Source organism: Sinocyclocheilus grahami, unplaced genomic scaffold (assembly GCF_001515645.1).
Source record: "Sinocyclocheilus grahami isolate Dianchi unplaced genomic scaffold, SAMN03320097.WGS_v1.1 scaffold1187.1, whole genome shotgun sequence".
NCBI classification, from domain to species: Eukaryota; Metazoa; Chordata; class Actinopteri; order Cypriniformes; family Cyprinidae; genus Sinocyclocheilus; species Sinocyclocheilus grahami.
Genome location: NW_015506366.1, coordinates 45,943 through 66,582, shown reverse-complemented (window position 1 = coordinate 66,582; position 20,640 = coordinate 45,943). Strand labels below are relative to the sequence as shown.

The window sequence follows — 20,640 nt, the reverse complement described above, 5'->3', positions numbered from 1 at the left end:
ATCTGCATTGTAAAAATTATTTTTCAAACTTATAAATAAAACATAGATGGTCAAACTTTATTTTAAGGTCTCACTATTAACTAACTATTAACTTTTCTCTCAATAAACTCCTAGTTACTGCTTATTAACAGTTAGTAAGGTAGTTGTTAAGTTTAGGTATTGGGTAGGTTAAGGGAATATATGGTCATGCAGAATAAGGTATTAATATGTGCTTTATAAGTGTTAATACACAACCAATATGCTAGTAACACGCATGCTAATAAGCAACTAGTTAATAGTGAGAATTGGTCCCTAAACTAAAGTGCTGCCACAAAGATTATTGGAGTATGTTTTACATGAAAATACTAATTCAGCTTGTCTGATATGTTTCATTCAATGCATTACTTGGTGTTTCTTAGCAATTAATTGTGAAATTGTAGATCATATATTATTTTAAGGTTCAATTCTCACTATTAACAAACCATTAACTATGACTTTTGCCTTAATAAACTCCTAATTTGCTGCTTATTAATAGTTAGTAAGGGAGTTGTTAAGTTTAGGTATTGGGTAGGGTTAGGGATGTAGAATATGGTCATGCAGTATACAATACGTGCTTTATATGTACCAATAAACATACTAATAATGCATGCTAATAAGCAACCAGTTAATAGTGAGAATTGGTCCCTATACTAAAGTGGTACCAAATTTACTAGCAATTTCTGAGTGAAAATCCACACCCCCTTTTTTGTATACATCTGAACTCCAAATGTAAAGCTAATCACAGAAATACTGCTTATCACTAAAAATAAATGCAAGACAGGTAACTGTTGTCTCAGAAAGTAAAATGCATGCTAGTCATTTGTAATATTGTTTTAAACATGAAATACTCTCACTTACGGTAAGCACAGCCGTACACAGCCACCCTGAGGCCCACCCGACCACTGGGGCTCCACTCCAGAGGAACGAAGCGGAGGAACCGAGTTCTGATAGACTGGCTGAGTTTATGGTGGACCACACTGTCTGGATTCACATTACCCACGATCCTCTTTAAACAGACAAATAAAAGAAAAAAAGAAAATGGTTTTTCATTTTCATCAATATGGTACACTTTGTTGTCCCAGTAGTTTTCTGAAGCATTAGAGGCAGAAATATGTGTTTTTGTTGTGAGTATTAGATACTGTATATTAGGTCAGATGTGATTAATAAAGGTAATAGTGATAATATGTATAAAAATAATGTTTTTTAAAACTAATTTAATAAAATTATCAGTATTAATTATCAGTCCATTTATTTTTCATTTTGATTCTTACTAGAGAAAAAAAAATCACACAAACCAGGGGTTTAAAACAAACAAACAACAAAAACTACAAAGTAAAATTACATTTTGAAGTCCTATTTTATACCATATTATTGGAAAGTGCCTTATAATATTTTATAACATGCTGTTAAACACTTACGGTAAGCACAGCCGTACACAGCCACCCTGAGGCCCACCCGACCACTGGGGCTCCACTCCAGAGGAACGAAGCGGAGGAACCGAGTTCTGATAGACTGGCTGAGTTTATGGTGGACCACACTGTCTGGATTCACATTACCCACGATCCTCTGTAAACAGACAAATAAAAGAAAAAAAGAAAATGGTTTTTCATTTTCATCAATATGGTACACTTTGTTGTCCCAGTAGTTTTCTGAAGCATTAGAGGCAGAAATATGTGTTTTTGTTGTGAGTATTAGATACTGTATATTAGGTCAGATGTGATTAATAAAGGTAATAGTGATAATATGTATAAAAATAATGTTTTTTAAAACTAATTTAATAAAATTATCAGTATTAATTATCAGTCCATTTATTTTTCATTTTGATTCTTACTAGAGAAAAAAAAATCACACAAACCAGGGGTTTAAAACAAACAAACAACAAAAACTACAAAGTAAAATTACATTTTGAAGTCCTATTTTATACCATATTATTGGAAAGTGCCTTATAATATTTTATAACATGCTGGTTTATCAGAAATGTTCCACAGACTAAATGCTATTTATGAATACGCCAACCCAGTTGAATGCAAAGAGCAGTATTTGTTTTGAAGGTCACAACAGTTTATGTAAATGTCAACTCTTTTTCATCTGCTAGCACTCATAATTTGACAGTAATTTGCATCTGAGTCACTTCACAGTTGAGACTTGCATGGAACATGAGAAGCGATGACCAAAACACCACATGGTTATGGATGAATCACAAAAAGAAAACGTCAACTTTTTTCAAAGATAGACTAGTCCATGTCCCTTTGAGATAAATAACATCAACATTATCATCACCTCCCCTGGTGAGCCACTCGCAGCCCACAAATGCTGTTATGATGCCAGCAAAAACAACAATCTGACATTAGTGACTTTCAAGGCCCTGTTTTGTTTTGCTTGCAGACACACTTGGAAGAAGAAATACTGCGCTAGCCAAAAGTATTAAGGATAGCACATTTGTAGATAAGCAAGCTCAGTGCACTGGAGTTAGTGGAAGATCTACTTTAAAGATTCCATTCTTAAAGGAACAGTCCAGCCAAAAATGTCTGGTGTTCTGTCTTTATGACTTTCTTCTGTGCACACAAATATATTTTGAAGAATATTTCAACTATTTTGTATTTGCTTTCATTGTAAAATGCGATGTTTTTCAAAAATGATCAAAATTTTCATTTTTTGGGGGGGATGAATGGTGACTCAAACTAAAAAAAAAAGTTGTATCTTTATGATATTTTTTCTCCTTTTCTAAAGAGGTTTAAGTATTTTTTTCCATTGTTAAATGCTTCAATATCAACATGAGCACATTTGTCATTACATCACCAACGCTCTCATTTGAGCACTCAGTGACGACAACATCCTGTCCCTGACTGTTTCTTCCTCTCTCTTTTTCCACCTCTGAGAGTGAAAAAAAGAAAACAACAATACATCCATCCAATTACCTATCAGCTCATCTCAGCCCAAGGGCACAGTGGAGCTCCCATCGGATCCGGGGAGATGCCCCGGTTACAGGCTGCCCACGTAAACAGCTCCTCTCTACACTTCATTAACTCTATTCCTGTATCGACTCCTGCTAGACCTCCTCCTCCTTCATTAAGCCCCCATGCACTGCTGGCGTTATCACGGACTCTCCATGGACCGTTTCACCAGCCCTGTTACGTCTGCAACTGTTACATCCTCCTGTAATTCACCAGTCCTTGCTTCCCTGAAACCAGTGTGAATTCACATCAGAAAGAAGAACCAACACAAGATGAGCTCAACTGGGGTGGGTTTTGTATTTGTTATCTGACAGGAAAACGCTTGTCGGTGCTTGCTATGTCTCTAATAAAAGACAGGAGACAGTTCATTCAAACAGCAAACCAGGGTTATTACAGTATTGTTAAAGGGGTCATATGATGTTGCTAAAAAGAACATTACTTTGTGTATTTGGTGTAATGAAATGTGTTTATGTGGTTTAAGGTTAAAAAAACACATTATTTTCCACATACACTCTTAAAAATAAAGGTGCTTCAAAAGGTTCTTCAAGCAATGCCATAGAAGAACCATTTTTGCTTCCACAAAGAACCATTCAATCAAAGGTTCTTTAAAGAACCATCTCTTTCTTGCCTTTTTTATAATCTGAAGAGCCTTCTTTCGTCACAAAGAACCGTTTGTCAAACAGAAAGGTTCTTCAGATGTTAAAGGTTCTTTATGGAACCATTTAGACAAAAAGGTTCTTCTATGGCATCGTGAAGCACCTTTATTTTTAAGAGTGTACTGTACATTATTGTTTCTCCTCTATGCCCCGCCTTTCTGAAACGCGTCGATTTTTACAAAGCTCATCGGTCTGAAAAGCGAGGTGTGCTCTTATTGGCCAGCTATCCAGTGCGTTGTGATTGGCTGAATACCTCAAGCGTGTGATGGAAATGTTACGCCCCTTACCATACTGTGATGCCGTGTCCCGGCGCGGCACGATGAGACAAAAACATTAAAACCCATTATAAACGATGAATTTGTTGCATCCAGTGGGGACATAATTATGGATTATAATGACTTATACTGTCTTTTTACACTGCGTAAACATAAAACCATGTCTGCATTTGTGATCGGAGAAATGACAAACAACTTCACTGCCCTCAAAACTTGCGTTTGAATCATCAGTGGCAAATCCTTTAAATATGAAAATGTACTTACCGGCATTGTAGTCTACTCTCCCAGGAAACAGTCCTCCATAAAATGCACTGCACACATCTGGATATTTGGGTTGAAGTGTTCTGGAACAGTGTTGTAAATACAACTTAACCACTGATTTCTAGTCGTGTCCTCTTTTGGAATGCCAAACAAAGTATTTTTGCTTTCGCAGTGAAACACACAGCGTCTTCACAACATGGCGGCGGCGGTGGCAGCAACAATAAAGTTACGCATTCTTACATTTTTAGATGAAAAACTTAAACTAAATTAAAATTAGAAATTTTACTTTGCTATTTTAGGAATTTATACATATATTATCATTTTAAAATAAACATGTTTGATGAATGTTTTACCATTTTTATCAACAGAAAGCGGTTTCTGAGCTGCCCAAGTGTCGAACAGAGCTTCCACTGACCTACTCTAAGCATGAATTACATTCTGTCCCCAGAGAAGCGAGGGCCCGTGAGTGTCAGAAATAGACAGCACCTCAGGGCCTCTGTGACCATGTTTAAACGAGAGCTAAGACAGCAAAACTGTCCCCAGATGATAGAGTCTCTTCCTTCCCTCTCTCTCTGTGTCCAATGTGCATTGCCTGTACTAGGAAACATCATAAATGTTTTATTTACAGTCATCCAGTGAAGCAGAAAAAGGATCAAATATATAAACGCATCCGAAGGCATGGCAAGTGACGATTTCATCATTGTCTGAGAGCTGTAGGGCTGTCGCTAGCATGTGTACTGTGAGCCAAGTGAGAACTCACGCACAATGTGATTTTTAGCACACTTCTTCTGCAATTCTGATTTTGGCCTGCTATGGCTGAATGAGTCGCAGACTTTTACATCAATTATACTTTATGGGACCCAAATGGGCCGGTAGGTTCATGCTTTAAGCAAGCTAATCTAACGAAACCTTGGGCCCTCCTATCGATTGCCTATGGGGCTGCTCAAGCCTCCGTGTAATGTGAGACCTCAGAGGTATGGATGAGAGATGGAGGCAGAGAAATAGGGACATAGAAAGAAATGAGTTGATTTAGCTACCCATTATCAAAGACATATGATTAGTGCTTGAGAACCAAATAAAGATTAACTGAAAAGCAAAAATTACTGTTATTTAGGGCTGTCAATCAACAAAAAATAAAATCAAAATAATAACATAAAATGCTGATTAATTAAACAAATATTCACTATTATTAGCATATCTTTGCCGAGAAAGGTCTGAAATTATGATAATATAAGACATTATTTTATTGCTGCATACAAAAGCATTGAGCAAATATTACAAGTGACTTTAAAAGTCAGTATATTGTTTGTATTACAGAATTTACACATGGATAGGGGGAATTTTTTATAAATATAATGCACTTGCATATAAGAAATTGAAAGAGATAATAGTTTGTTTTATGTAGCTTTTGATAGTTCAGTGCAATGGAACCAACTAGTTCAAAAACGGAATTGTGTCAATGATAAAAGCTTAATGAGTTCAAAGACTTCATAGTCTGCCACTTTTGAACCTTCTAGTTATTCAAGCACAACAACAGTTTTGCTGTCGTAAGGTGAAACCTTTGTGGTATTGATTCTATGATTTGCTTGAAAGTACTGCCAGGATTTCACAGAATCTGCCCTCTTGAGCAGAGTACATCCAAAAAAAAAACTGTGTAATCAGTTTAAAAAAGGTTGTGTGTCCCTCCTGATTAAGGACTACTAGGCATGTTTTACTACATATTCTGTTCAAAAATTCACATAAAAAAATAAAACAATAATAACTAGAAGTTACACATTAAGGGCCAGTTTTAGTAACAGCTTACCCCTGCGCAAACCGTCTTTTGGCGTTAAAATAGTACTGTCAGGATTTACTAAAGACAAGCAGCGAAGAATTAGCGCTGAAAAGGTGTGGACACAGTTATTTTTGCACCTGACCTTATTGAAATGCATTTGTAGGAGTTTCCCTTTCAGATGCAAAATTTATGGGAGGAGAATATTCAAATGAATTACACAATGTGATTTACTAACCTCAAATTACTGGTATTTGCGCCATTATTTTACGCCCCAAAAAAAGCATGTCTTAAACTATTTTGAGTTTGAGATGGCTGCAATTGTTGTTGCTAGGAGGAGGCACCACAGAGAACAGAGAGCCTAGGTAGAAGGGAGAGGTTTTTTTCCACACGTATTAATTTATTTGGAATTCCAGAAGAACATATTATCCGAACTTGCTATTTTTAATTTGCTTCAGGAAATAAAAGACGTCTTGGAACTCTCAACTAGGAGTCACGCAATACCAGGTCTATCAAAACTTCTTGCAACCCTTCATTTTTTGGCCTCCGGTTCTTTTCAGCGTACTGTGCTTCTTTATTTCTTTATTCTTTATTTGCAACTACGCTAATTTGCGTTGTGCTTGGTAGGCTATTTTGTGTTGGTCGATGTGTAAATGAGATGTTGCGACTGTGTTCTTTAAATTGCACATTTTTATTAAATCACCCACAGAAATTTCCATGCTCATCGGCGCTGTTTTAAAAATTGTGCTCTCACATTAATTTGCCATGTTTAGTAAAACTGGCCCTATGATTATAACATTTGATTGTTGTGAAATTTCATTCGAGGTAATGAGGAGAACCATATTGTTTTCACAATAGTTCAAAATGTATGTGTGGTAAAAATAGGCTCAGTGCTAACACTCAACTTACACCCACTTCAGCTAGGCTCCATATTAACACGTTGCAGTATTCACATTGCTCCACTCATGCTCACAGTGTGAATACTGTAACCTGTTTATACGACCACCAAAATAAAAAAACATTGTGTGTGGTGTGAAGCAGGCTTTATACATTCATGGTGAGAATGCAAGCTTGAAATTTCTAATGTAAGACAACAAGGGGGGAAAAATTAAAAAGAGAACAAAAGAAAAAGAACTCACGCACAATGTGATTTTTAGCACACTTCTTCTGCAATTCTGATTTTGGCCTGCTATGGCTGAATGAGTCGCAGACTTTTACATCAATTATACTTTATGGGACCCAAATGGGCCGGTAGGTTCATGCTTTAAGCAAGCTAATCTAACGAAACCTTGGGCCCTCCTATCGATTGCCTATGGGGCTGCTCAAGCCTCCGTGTAATGTGAGACCTCAGAGGTATGGATGAGAGATGGAGGCAGAGAAATAGGGACATAGAAAGAAATGAGTTGATTTAGCTACCCATTATCAAAGACATATGATTAGTGCTTGAGAACCAAATAAAGATGAACTGAAAAGCAAAAATTACTGTTATTTAGGGCTGTCAATCAACAAAAAATAAAATCAAAATAATAAAATAAAATGCTGATTAATTAAACAAATATTCACTATTATTAGCATATCTTTGCCGAGAAAGGTCTGAAATTATGATAATATAAGACATTATTTTATTGCTGCATACAAAAGCATTGAGCAAATATTACAAGTGACTTTAAAAGTCAGTATATTGTTTGTATTACAGAATTTACACATGGATAGGGGGAATTTTTTATAAATATAATGCACTTGCATATAAGAAATTGAAAGAGATAATAGTTTGTTTTATGTAGCTTTTGATAGTTCAGTGCAATGGAACCAACTAGTTCAAAAACGGAATTGTGTCAATGATAAAAGCTTAATGAGTTCAAAGACTTCATAGTCTGCCACTTTTGAACCTTCTAGTTATTCAAGCACAACAACAGTTTTGCTGTCGTAAGGTGAAACCTTTGTGGTATTGATTCTATGATTTGCTTGAAAGTACTGCCAGGATTTCACAGAATCTGCCCTCTTGAGCAGAGTACATCCAAAAAAAAAACTGTGTAATCAGTTTAAAAAAGGTTGTGTGTCCCTCCTGATTAAGGACTACTAGGCATGTTTTACTACATATTCTGTTCAAAAATTCACATAAAAAAATAAAACAATAATAACTAGAAGTTGCACATTAAGGGCCAGTTTTAGTAACAGCTTACCCCTGCGCAAACCGTCTTTTGGCGTTAAAATAGTACTGTCAGGATTTACTAAAGACAAGCAGCGAAGAATTAGCGCTGAAAAGGTGTGGACACAGTTATTTTTGCACCTGACCTTATTGAAATGCATTTGTAGGAGTTTCCCTTTCAGATGCAAAATTTATGGGAGGAGAATATTCAAATGAATTACACAATGTGATTTACTAACCTCAAATTACTGGTATTTGCGCCATTATTTTACGCCCCAAAAAAAGCATGTCTTAAACTATTTTGAGTTTGAGATGGCTGCAATTGTTGTTGCTAGGAGGAGGCACCACAGAGAACAGAGAGCCTAGGTAGAAGGGAGAGGTTTTTTTCCACACGTATTAATTTATTTGGAATTCCAGAAGAACATATTATCCGAACTTGCTATTTTTAATTTGCTTCAGGAAATAAAAGACGTCTTGGAACTCTCAACTAGGAGTCACGCAATACCAGGTCTATCAAAACTTCTTGCAACCCTTCATTTTTTGGCCTCCGGTTCTTTTCAGCGTACTGTGCTTCTTTATTTCTTTATTCTTTATTTGCAACTACGCTAATTTGCGTTGTGCTTGGTAGGCTATTTTGTGTTGGTCGATGTGTAAATGAGATGTTGCGACTGTGTTCTTTAAATTGCACATTTTTATTAAATCACCCACAGAAATTTCCATGCTCATCGGCGCTGTTTTAAAAATTGTGCTCTCACATTAATTTGCCATGTTTAGTAAAACTGGCCCTATGATTATAACATTTGATTGTTGTGAAATTTCATTCGAGGTAATGAGGAGAACCATATTGTTTTCACAATAGTTCAAAATGTATGTGTGGTAAAAAAAGGCTCAGTGCTAACACTCAACTTACACCCACTTCAGCTAGGCTCCATATTAACACGTTGCAGTATTCACATTGCTCCACTCATGCTCACAGTGTGAATACTGTAACCTGTTTATACGACCACCAAAATAAAAAAACATTGTGTGTGGTGTGAAGCAGGCTTTATACATTCATGGTAAGAATGCAAGCTTGAAATTTCTAATGTAAGACAACAAGGGGGGGGAAATTAAAAAGAGAACAAAAGAAAAAAGGAACAAAGAAAAAAAGAAGAAAAATTGTGAAAAAAAAGAAAGGGAAAGGGAAACAAAAAAGAAAAAAAGATAGAGCTGCTTGAAAGCAAAATGATCAGTCATAGAGAGGTAACCTGGATGTCATGACAGCATAACTGTCAGTTTTAACATCTGTCATGTTGTTAACATTTTCCGGTTTGATTCCTGTCATTCTAGAGAGCAGATCCTCCCTGTTAGAAAAATTATCCGGCTACCCTTCCTCCGGCTACCCCCTCACATCCCAGAGACACTAGCACACTTCTCTCACACACAGACTGTATGTGAAAAGAAAATGACAAAGGACGGCATGAACACAGCTCAACAGCTCAAAGCCCCACAGGCTATAAGATGAAAAAAATGACCGTGGTGAGGCCCCCACAAAGCTTCTGCAGTCAGCAATTTTCTGTCAACGTAGGCGAATCCTGTTTCCCCGCCAGGAGATGACGCCAATACAAGATGAAGACAAAGAATGAAATGTGTCAGGGAAACTCCAGCAAGATACATGTCAACAGCTATTTCAGCTTTTGAAGTGCTAGCCTTTCTTCAATTCACCAGGGCCACAATATTAAGACGTTACGTGACATGAGCTGGTCGGATCTCAAATGTTTAACCAAAAATCAACAGCATAAAATTCACTGTTATTGATTAAAGACGCAATAAATGCTTTTAAAAAACATGCTTGTTTCTTCCTCTCTATCTCCTCTGTCTCACAGCAAACACCATTACACATCAACACACTCAGCAGCAGCAGCAGTGCAGACTGGAGAGAGCAATTATCTGCCACTTTGGGGAGCCCATTCACACCTTCCTACAGGAAGACCTTCTCTGACATACAGCGTTGGCAAACAAGCTCTGTGGATGGGCCGTCCTCTTTGGCCAAAACATTTGGCAGCTTTCCTCAGCAGATACACATGCAACACTCATTAAAACAAAGCACCGTCTTGACAACAAATTAGGAGTGTTTTTCTTCTTATTCTTTTTTATTGACAAGCCATTCTTTTCATTTAGCAGACACCTTCTTTTCCAAACCTTTTCACCTTAACACCGTGAACGTGACACTCTTGTGAAGGAGGCCGTCTAATACTCTTTTATTCTTTACTGTTGGCTTGTCACAGCTTGAAGAGAAGTTAGTCAGCAGAGAAAGAAAGGAAAAGCTGAGAATTCTGACATGCAGTTTTACGTTTACATTATATTTATACATTTGATCTAAAGTGGCTTACATTGCATTTTAAATATACATTCAAAAATGCTAATACAGGAGCGCCGAGGATCTGATGACTGGAAACATTTGTTCGCTCTGCCTTTAAATGTTGCTGCTGGGAAAAATATCAGCCTAATGTACCATCTTTGCATAATGGGTTTTCACAATAATGCCAAAAACTATGGGAATATTATGTCATCACACTTAAGAAAAAATTAAGCTGAGGCAGCTGGAGTATCAAACATATATTACTGTTCAAAAGTTTGGAGTCTTTTTTATGGCTTTATAAGAAGTCTCTTCTTTCAAAATGGTCACCAGTGTTGCATAAGTTTGATCACAAATACAGCAATACACTCTTAAAAATAAAGGTGTTTCAAAAGGTTCTTGAAGCGATGCCATAGAAGAACCATTTTTGGTTCCACAAAGAACCATTCAGTCAAAGGTTCTTTAAAGAACCATCTCTTTCTTACCTTTTTGCAATCTGAAGAACCTTCTTTCGCCCCAAAGAACCTTTTGTGAAACAGAAAGGTTCTTCAGATATTAAAGGTTCTTTATGGAACCATTTAGACAAAAAGGTTCTTCTATGGCATCGTGAAGAACCTTTATTTTTAAGAGTGTACTATAATACTGAAATATTATTATCTGTTTTCTGTATATACATTTTGAAATAATAGCAAAGCTGAATTTTCAGCAGCCGTTACTCCAGTCCTTCATTTTACATGATTCTTCAGAATTCATAATATGTTAATAAGCTGCTCAAGAAACATTTATTACTATTATTAATGTTGAAATATGTCGCGCTGCTAAATATTTTTGTGAATACTGTGATACTGTTCCCCCAAGATTCTTTGATGAATAGAAAGTTCAAAAGAATTAACAGCATTTATTTCATTTGGTATGAAATATGTTGATTTTACTGAATACATAAGATTTAAACCTAATCATTGCGATTCCATAAATGCTGGTGGTGCAACTCACTACTACATGGATGTCTAAACTTACATAATCTTAATTACAATTGATGAAAATGTCTGTATATTTTCCAATACCTCGCATATGGGAATATATATGACATTTATATTACATTGTGGGAATTTATTTTCTATGATGAATCGATGTATCCTTATGTAAAAGGGCAAGGATCAATCTTCTGAACCTGGTGAATGACACTTTCTTGTAAACAGAATATAAATAAATCCAATCGACTGGTACCTCAGAAGCATTTATATACAGATTACTAAATCAATCCTTTATGCATGACAGCACAACATGACCCAGAATGAGAGTGAATATAAACCATTTCTTATTGTATATCGTGTCAAACATTCAGAGCTTTATAATGAGCCTATTGTGTATCAAATACAAGTGCTGGTGCAATATTAATAAAACCGAGAGAGACTCTTGACATTATTCATGTAAAAAAAAAAAAAAATGAGTCTGTAGTTCAACTAAACCAAGCAAATCAGACCTGAAAATAGCAGAGATCGCTTCACACTGCTGAGCGTGTTACCTTTACACTTCTGATCAACTTTATTCTACATTTCCACCACATTAAACGCTAATTACATCTTACTCGACTGTTATCTTCTCCTTTCATTAAACACACTTTGAAAATGTCATTATATCTTTAATAAAGCGGCGGTCTCAACGTTTGAATATAATTACAAAGCAGCGATATGGGACGATGAAAATTCCATCATTTACACGCATTATAAGTGTAGAGGCCAAGCCTGAGGACAAAGACAATAGATGCGTTGGCGGCTCAGCATCAAGCTCTCTTCAAACACCTGCGATGATTGAGAGGCTGTGGCAGGTTCAACATCATTAGAACGATCTATTTCAGGAATCTCAGAAACTGCTAGCAGCAATTTGTATGTTAGTAACTGAATTCAGAGTTTGGTTAATGGGATCAGAACTTTTCAGCGCATGGAAATAAGCTGCACTAAAGATGTTCAAAACAAGACAGTCATTTTCCTCTGCAGCAGCATAGGTGATTCGTAATCAATTAAATCAGTAAATATTCAGCCACAAAAGAAGACTGTCAAAAGGATAATGATCTTACTTTCATATGCTCTTTGGAAATTGAATCCAAACAGGGCGATCAGAACTCTGGCACAAAGCAAAAGGCTCTTGTATCACCCTAAAGGGGTTTATTTTGCGCTAATGATGGGAGAATGTACATTATCCCACTTATTACTTACCAAATAAATAAATAAACTGATGTGAAATACTGATTTGAGCTGAAATGATCCAATTATGTGAGAAGAAAGAGACTGCAGAGTGATACCAGAAGCATTGAACTAGCACATTGTAGGAAATTGGTTGTCAGGATCAATGGTGAAATATACAGTTTAACGATCATTACACAAAAAAATATTCAATTGCAGAATGCCATGACTGACCAATCAGAATTGAGCATTCCAGTACACCGTGTAATAATTTTGCATAATGACTGCTAAACTGTATAATTTACCATTGCCCCAGACAGTCAATTTCCTATCGCTGTGCTAGTTTGCTGTATCACATATCACTCTACAGTCTATTTCCTCTCACATAATACAATGATTTAGACTAAAATCAATATTTCATTTGCATTTCTTTATTTATAAGATAAGCAGCCATGTAGTAAGTGGAATAATGCACAGACAGTTATTTTTGCAAAATGAGCCGGGGTGAAATGGTACCAAAATACGCACACCTACCCCAACATTGTCCTCCAACATGTACTGCTTCCACACACGTCCGGTGTCACTGTACAGGAGCATGTAGGCGCTGACCCAATCCGTGCTGCTGTGGCGGCCTTGTGTGGCCACCGCTGTCACCTCCATTCTGTCCTGGAGGTCAACTTGCAGCCAGGGCGACCTGTCCGTTGACTCTGGGCTCCACCCACCTCCTCCTAAAGAACCCATAAGACCTCTGTCAACGTTTATCAAAACATTATTCGATTCTGAGTGCCATACGATGTCCTTGCTGAAAAGCAAGACGAATGGGAGAAGAAATTGGCTCTGGCTTTCATTCGAGCAACTATATGAAACTATCAAAACTGCATTTTAATTTGGCTTTCAGTTGGCTTTGTATTCAGGGGGTGAGCTGCTGTCAATCAGTAGACAGCTTCCACTCCAAAACAAGCCAAGAAGCGTTGACCTCTTGACCTCACTTAACATGTACAGCGTTCACTTTGGATCAGAGAGAGCTGCCAGCACATGTGCTCCATATAAAGATGCGTTTCTGCCTCCACAATCCTCAAGCTCACTGTATGGAGAAATTGGTCTGACTCAGGCAGAGAGGTTCATTACTCAAGCACTGCGGACACCACGGGAGCAGATCAGAGCAGAATTTTAAACTGGGGACCTCTGACTTGAAAGAAGCAGCGTTTACACAGACCCCCTGGAGAGAGGAATTATTTAGTTTGTTACAGATGCAGGCGGTAGAGGTTGGTCACATCTATAAATAGCTCAGAGGACACAGATAGGGCAAGAGTGAAAGCTCAAAAATGTCTCAAACCTGCAATTTTCTGGAGTTATGGTTTTCTTTCTTGTAATTTTGGGCATGAATTAAATTCACATGAATGCAGTAAATATTTACATCTTGTAAGTTTTTCTTTGCCCTATGATTTATTTATATGGTTTTAAACAAAACGTTTAGACACAGGGTTTATTCTGATGATGATGCATTATTATGAAAATATTCTTGATACATTACCTTGATAATATTAGATCAAAAATGTATAAAACATTAAATAGTTTAATTGTATATAATATTGTAATTTAAAAAAAACTTAAAACATGAACTTGTACGCTACTGTTAAAAAGTTTTTTTTAATGATTTTTAAATAAGTCTGTTATTCTCACCAGCATTTATTATACTTTCTTACTGTTTGGGTTTATGTAATTATTTATCAGTCATAAGCATGTACACTACAGGCAAGGAAGGGTTTATGAGCCCTCAAGGGCTCATAAATAAAAGGCTAACACTAAGAAGGCTTAAATTTCCCAATTGTAATTTACATTGTCTTCTTAATTGACTCATATGAGTGAATTAACATGCAAATGAGAACTTAAACTTACCATCTTTTTTGTTTAATTTGGCAAAGTATGCAGCCCGACTGTCTGAGAAATGTGAAGAGCTCTGAAAGGAGGTTGCAGGCAGAATAGATGCCAGAGATCCATCACAGCTGTCTGGATAACACAACAAATATAAAACAGACACATATTAGCTCATGTGAAAATAAACCCCTCTACTTACAAATTTTCTTCAGACGAATACTTTTCTGTTCAGATAATTTTCCATCAGACAGGTGAGATGGATCTCTTCACTAATACTGATACCTTCAAATAATCCTGATATTGTGGAACTGTGTGGTAAATCCATCTTTATGCACCCCTTTTGTCCATATCAAACCTAGCTGCAACATTTTAAGAGTTTGAATAACTAAGTTAACTTTTTTCTTAATAAATTCAGAAATTGCAACATTCTATTACATGTAGATTTGAAGGACAACCTGAAGAAAAAATCTTTTGTTGCATTTGTTAAAAAAATTAAACAAATGCACATATAAAGGTTTGGCATTGACATGGTTTTACATGTTTTAGAGCTTGTATAATCTTTGTAATTATACACAAAAAATATGGCTTCTTGGTCAGAAGCTTAAAAATTAGATGGAGAGAAAAACAGGTTTCTGGGTCAAGAAAGCAACTGCTGAAGGTTATCTCTATGGTAACAGCAAAATATACCGCTGTACTTTGGTAAAAGTGTCATAATTAGGGTTAAAACACAGTAGGGGTCTTGACTTTACTGTCTGATGGAAAAGGTTATGTGCTATTTTATCATGTAATCATTTATATACCATGAAACAAATTCTATTTTACAAAATTCATCACAAATACACGTTAATCTAGAAATTTCCAAAAACATTTAGTAAAAATCTTGCCCATAAAAATAAACATTATTTTGCAAGGTCAATGAAACTTGTCACTGTAGAACCAATGTCCCACATGAAGTGTCCTCAATAAGACCTCCAATGGCTTCAGGGCATAATAACTTCAAAACCTACTATTAAACACCACATGTGCCATTCTGAACTAAAGACAACCGCATGTTTTTAATCAATGAGTTAAAATCTGAATGAATTTAATTAGCATGTCGACAAACTCTTCTTGAACCTTCTCTTGGGTGTCTGCTAGAGATGCTCAGCTTCCTTCACTGCGGTTTTCATTACAGCTCCCCAAATGATGTGAATTACTTTGCATTGCAAGCAAAGGCCTTGAGGCAGGAAGAAAGAGATATGAAAGGGTAAGTGAATATCAATAATTACACATGGGATTTCTCGGTCAGCTCCCTACCGGTGTTACATTCCACAAAGACATTTCCATTTTTAAAAAATTCTGGCGTACTTTATGCTTGCCGTCCAATGCTACAAGCAAGAGTCAAAGGCTTAAAATGGGCACTTAAATAAACTAATAGTTATGAACATCATGAAATTATAGTCATCAGTTGTAAGTTCACAGGGGCTGATCTATACATTCTGTATATGAATGATATGAAGTATTTCAATCACAGAAAGCATCACAGACAAATGCTGCATGCTCCAGATAACCCCTCCTTTTAAATTTAGATGACATATGTTCAGCTATTAGCCTCCTGCTAAGCGCTAACCACTTTTGACCTTCATACATATGTGAAGTCACTGCAGTGTCTGAATCTTTTCGTCATATTTTTATGTTCAAGCTCTCTTGATCTTTGCAGATTCGCAGTGATGAGACCAACAAAAGCAGACAAAAAAAACCTGCTGTGGTGAAGGCTGCCATGAAACGTTAATAATTAGGAAATGAAAAGCACTTATTCAAGCAGACCCTTCAAACCTGAATTTGCATGAATTCCTCAGATGAAAGTAATGAATGTTCATCCATTTATGGGAATTTGGGTTTTGAGTAATTTTGCCAGATGATGTTGGCACGACACTGACATTTAACAGGAGAAAAAATGTATTTGACATTTATTAGAAATATAGATTATAGTCTCTGTACACAGTAAGCAATAAAGGTGCATTCAGTTAATTTGGTGCTAATTAAAAAAGTTTTACACATTAAGAAACAAATTGTTCTATTGTGAATAGTGATCGGAATGGTGTACACTCACATGAGAAAGAAGGGTTTTAATTTTGTATGGTGCAGGTCACCCCCCTCGATGTGTTTTGACATGTTGAAATGCAATGAGCTGTTGTGTTTGACTAAACATCAGAGAAAATCCTCACACCTCACCCTGTGAAAAAGAATTGCGCTTAACTGTATTGAATGTTTAATTGTAGTGCACTTAAAAACTGTGCTTGCTGATAATATATTAATGAAATAAACTTTCATGACTGTTTCTTAACACACTCCCATGCACTTTTAAAAAGCCAAACGAAAAGCTTTACTTCAAATTACTTAAAATGTACTTAAATAACTTTAAATGTAATTAGTAATATTTTGTTATGCTTTAAAGAAGCACTTATAATTAAGTACTTGCTTATAATTTTAACAGAAGGGTGTTTTACTTAATTGCACTTAAGTATATTATTTCTATAATATGTATTCTTTTTAAAAGTATGCTTAAAGGGTTCACCCAAAATGAAAATTCTGTCATTAATTCTGTCATCACTCACCTTCATGTCGTTCCAAACCCATAAGAACTTTGTTCATTTTCAGAACACAAATTAAGATATTTTTAATGAAATTCGAGAGCTTTCTGACCCTGCATAGACAGCAACGCAACTGAAATGTTCCAAGGCCCAGAAATATAGTAAGGACATTGTTAAAATTGTCCATGTGACATCAGTGGTTTAACAGTAATTTTACGAAGCTACAAGAATATTTTTTGTGTGCAAAGAAAACAAAAATAACTATTTTATTCAACAATTCTTCTCCTTCGCGTCACCATCCACCGCCATTCATGAGAGTACCATGATGCATGCATGTGCATTCTTCTGCTTGTAAACAATGCGCAGCGTGTTCAACATGTTTTACGTCAGCAGCAACACATGCATGCGTCGAATTGTTGGTCATTGTCATTGTACTATAAAAACATCCTGTAAGTTTCAGAGCTCAAAACTTTGTTGTTAGTGTAAAAACAGCTTATTTTAAAGGTAGTCTGCAAAAATTACAGCCTTTGGAATGTTCTAATCTGTGATGTAATAGTGTGGATAAGCACCACCCCCTACATCGCTGCCTGTTTAGCCCCGCCCACCGTTTCACGCTTGTAGTCTTTACGAGAGAGGCAAACTATGCAGAAACTAAACAATAAAGATGGCTCTGAAGACAATAAGATGCTGTGCAGTGCCAAGTTGTGGAAAAACAGTGTTAGCCTTGCCTTCCTTCTGATCCCAGCATTAGGAAAGAGTGAATTAACTTTATTTTTAATGAAGATCCAGATTGCATCAGTAAGAACTCTGTCCTTTGTTCACTTAATTTTATTGCGGATTCATTTACAAACAAGGCACAATTCGACGCAATATTTTCAAAAAGATTGAAACTAAAAGATTATGCTGTGCCGACGATACTGGATCCGACAGTAATGTAGTAACACACAAGTCTGAGTAACTGTTTTCATTACGTGGTCACTATTGCATTGTCAGTTCTTACAGATTGTTTGATATGTTTGATATGTTTGATATGTATTGAGTTATTTATGCATTTTAACCTAAATCACAGCAGCGTCCATCTATGAGGAATGTACGCTATCAAGCATACACAACTATTAGCCAATCATAGCACTGAGCATTTACTTCCCGCCATGCCTATTCAAACAGAGCGTTCTGATGAGGAGGGTTAAAACAGGACAGAAAATAGCCTATTACATCTAAATTATGATGTTTTTGATGTATAAATCTTGATAACACTATAAGTAGACCTCAGAGAACAGTACAAAATAAAAACAAAGGCAGTTCATGACCCCTTTGACGATGTCCTTTCTACGTTTCTGGGCCTTGAACGTGGTAGTTGTGTTGCTGTCTATGCAGGGTCAGAAAGCTCTCGGATTTCATCAAAATTATCTTAATGTGTGTTCTGAAGATGAACAAAGGTCTTACGGGCTTGGAACAACATGAGGGTGAGTAATTAATGACAGAATTTTTATTTTTGGGTGAACTATCCCTTTAATTGTAAGCCTACTTCTTTTTCCATAGGGTCTGCAGATACAGTAGTGATTGTGTCGTTTGATGATGCAATCACTAGAACGCACTTAATCTCATGCTTTACCAGAGGAGACAATGACAGAATCAGTACCTGTACGACCGAAGAAGCCAGAAGACCAACAGAGACAAAAAATGGGTGTAAGCATCAATATGGCATACGCAAAATGGAAAGATTTGATGACAAAGAAAATCCTGCATAGTAATGCCAAAGTTGCTTCTTTTTTTACTGGACATGTAAGGGAATTCATTAATGTGTTGAGAGCGCTCTCCAAAAGTCACTAGTATCAGTGTAATTTACATAAAACTCAGAGACACTCATGCTGATCCATGTCGATCTGGAATTTAGTGCAAATTATTGACCTAATCTGAATCTTTTGATGAAAGGAAAGGAATCAAAACTGCACAAACTTACGAGACCTTTTAGAGAAAGCCTGTGGCGGCGCCAGCTCTCCCTGTGCGCTCGTTGAGCTGCGTTTAGGATTACTGTGCCTCCAGTGTGGAGTGGCAGATTACGAGTACAGCGATCTGAGTGTGTCAGCACTCACAGGCCACTGATCCGGGTAAGGCTGGGGAGCAGATCTGCTTGGACTCCGACTCTCTCCCCATTGTTCCACGTCTCCATGCCAGTGCACAGCAAGAGCCTCTAATCTGCTGTAGAGCAAGCGAGGACACAGTGAAAACCGGCCGCCAAGCGATTACAATAATCACTGCATTCCAGCCATCTGCGAGTCGAGAGCTGTGTTCATTTAGGGAATCCATTCAGTTTCAAACGGTGTCCACGACAGGCTGGAGGGAGCTGAGCAATGTTTCCAGCTCAATGAAGAAACAAGGTTTGAGTGCAGATGAGGTAAAATAACATTCCATATTGCTGCAAAAACCCTCTGCGTGACCTGACTTGACTGCACTCATATCATGTATGTGAACAGATGCCTGTAATACTGATTTAACAGCCAAATGAAGAGGATCAAGCTGTTTTCATACATCTGAGTGTCTTATTCTCCTGGTGTGTCTATTACATATCAGCCGTAATACATCAGAGCTCCTCAGGGATTATACTGATCACACTGTCACACGCTCTAACAGCGCCATTCAAGCCCTTTATGATTTAACCCATTCATTCTTCCTGACTATGATCTCTATTCCTCTCATTTCTATCTACATCATAATTAAAAAGTCTCATTAGCTGTGAGAAATGTAATTCATATTACACCACCACACTTTGTTTGAGCATGCATTCAAATAAAGTAATTTTACACGCTTCCAAATAAAACAACACGCCCTAATTTATGTAACCAATACCCAAACGATGGTACAGTGAGTCAAATCAGTGAATCAGTTTGTGTATCTGTTTATTTCCTCAAACCGTATAAATGTACTGGTTCAATAGAATGACTCAGACTTTCTAACTTAACGTATGAGAGAGACAGAGAAAAAAGATCACCGTTGAGGTGAGTGCTATATCGTAGATTGTTATTAGAAAAGATCTCTGTGCGGTTTCTCTTTGTTTTTGACTTCTGAATGCAAACTGACATGAATACATTAAATAAACAAAATATGGGCAAAATCTGTATGCTAATCATGGTTTACTCCAAGAATTTTCCAATTTACATATTATACTTTGCTCAACATGTGAACACCTTTAACAGCATTCTGACGGTTTATTCAGTGTGTGCATGTCTTGAATGCTTGTGTGTTTATGTTAAAACCAGAAAAAAACACATTGACTTCCAAATTTCACGTGAACATTTGCACACACAATTGCACACACTGTAATTCAAACTAGGCTCTGTCAGTTAGTAGTTTTGCTTAGTTTTACGTTAGCTGGTAATTCAGTGTCTCTCCTGAACTTTGCTCTCATTTCTCATCATTTCTCTTCTCATAGAATAACCAATTTCATTTAGATCAAGTGGCTTTTGTTTTTGTTCTGCAGTCTGTGTCGTCGTGTTAGGAAAAGATTAATTGTCAAAAACAGGCCCTCGATGATAATGTGTATTTGGTATCAATGTAATTGTATTATCCTGCTCTCAATTATA

General features: G+C 36.7%; 1 protein-coding gene across 1 annotated transcript in view; it reads right to left on the bottom strand.

The window, feature by feature from the left end:
* The window catches only part of LOC107567780 (contactin-associated protein-like 5), a 72,703-nt gene that overhangs the window by 42,289 nt on the left and 9,774 nt on the right, over positions 1 to 20,640 (bottom strand). The window contains exons 2-4 of the mRNA XM_016253529.1: positions 14,505 to 14,615; positions 13,140 to 13,333; positions 1,437 to 1,584 (exon numbers count right to left, since the gene is read on the bottom strand). Of these exons, the coding sequence (XP_016109015.1) occupies positions 1,437 to 1,584; positions 13,140 to 13,333; positions 14,505 to 14,615 (453 nt within the window). The remainder of the gene's footprint in view (positions 1 to 1,436; positions 1,585 to 13,139; positions 13,334 to 14,504; positions 14,616 to 20,640) is intronic.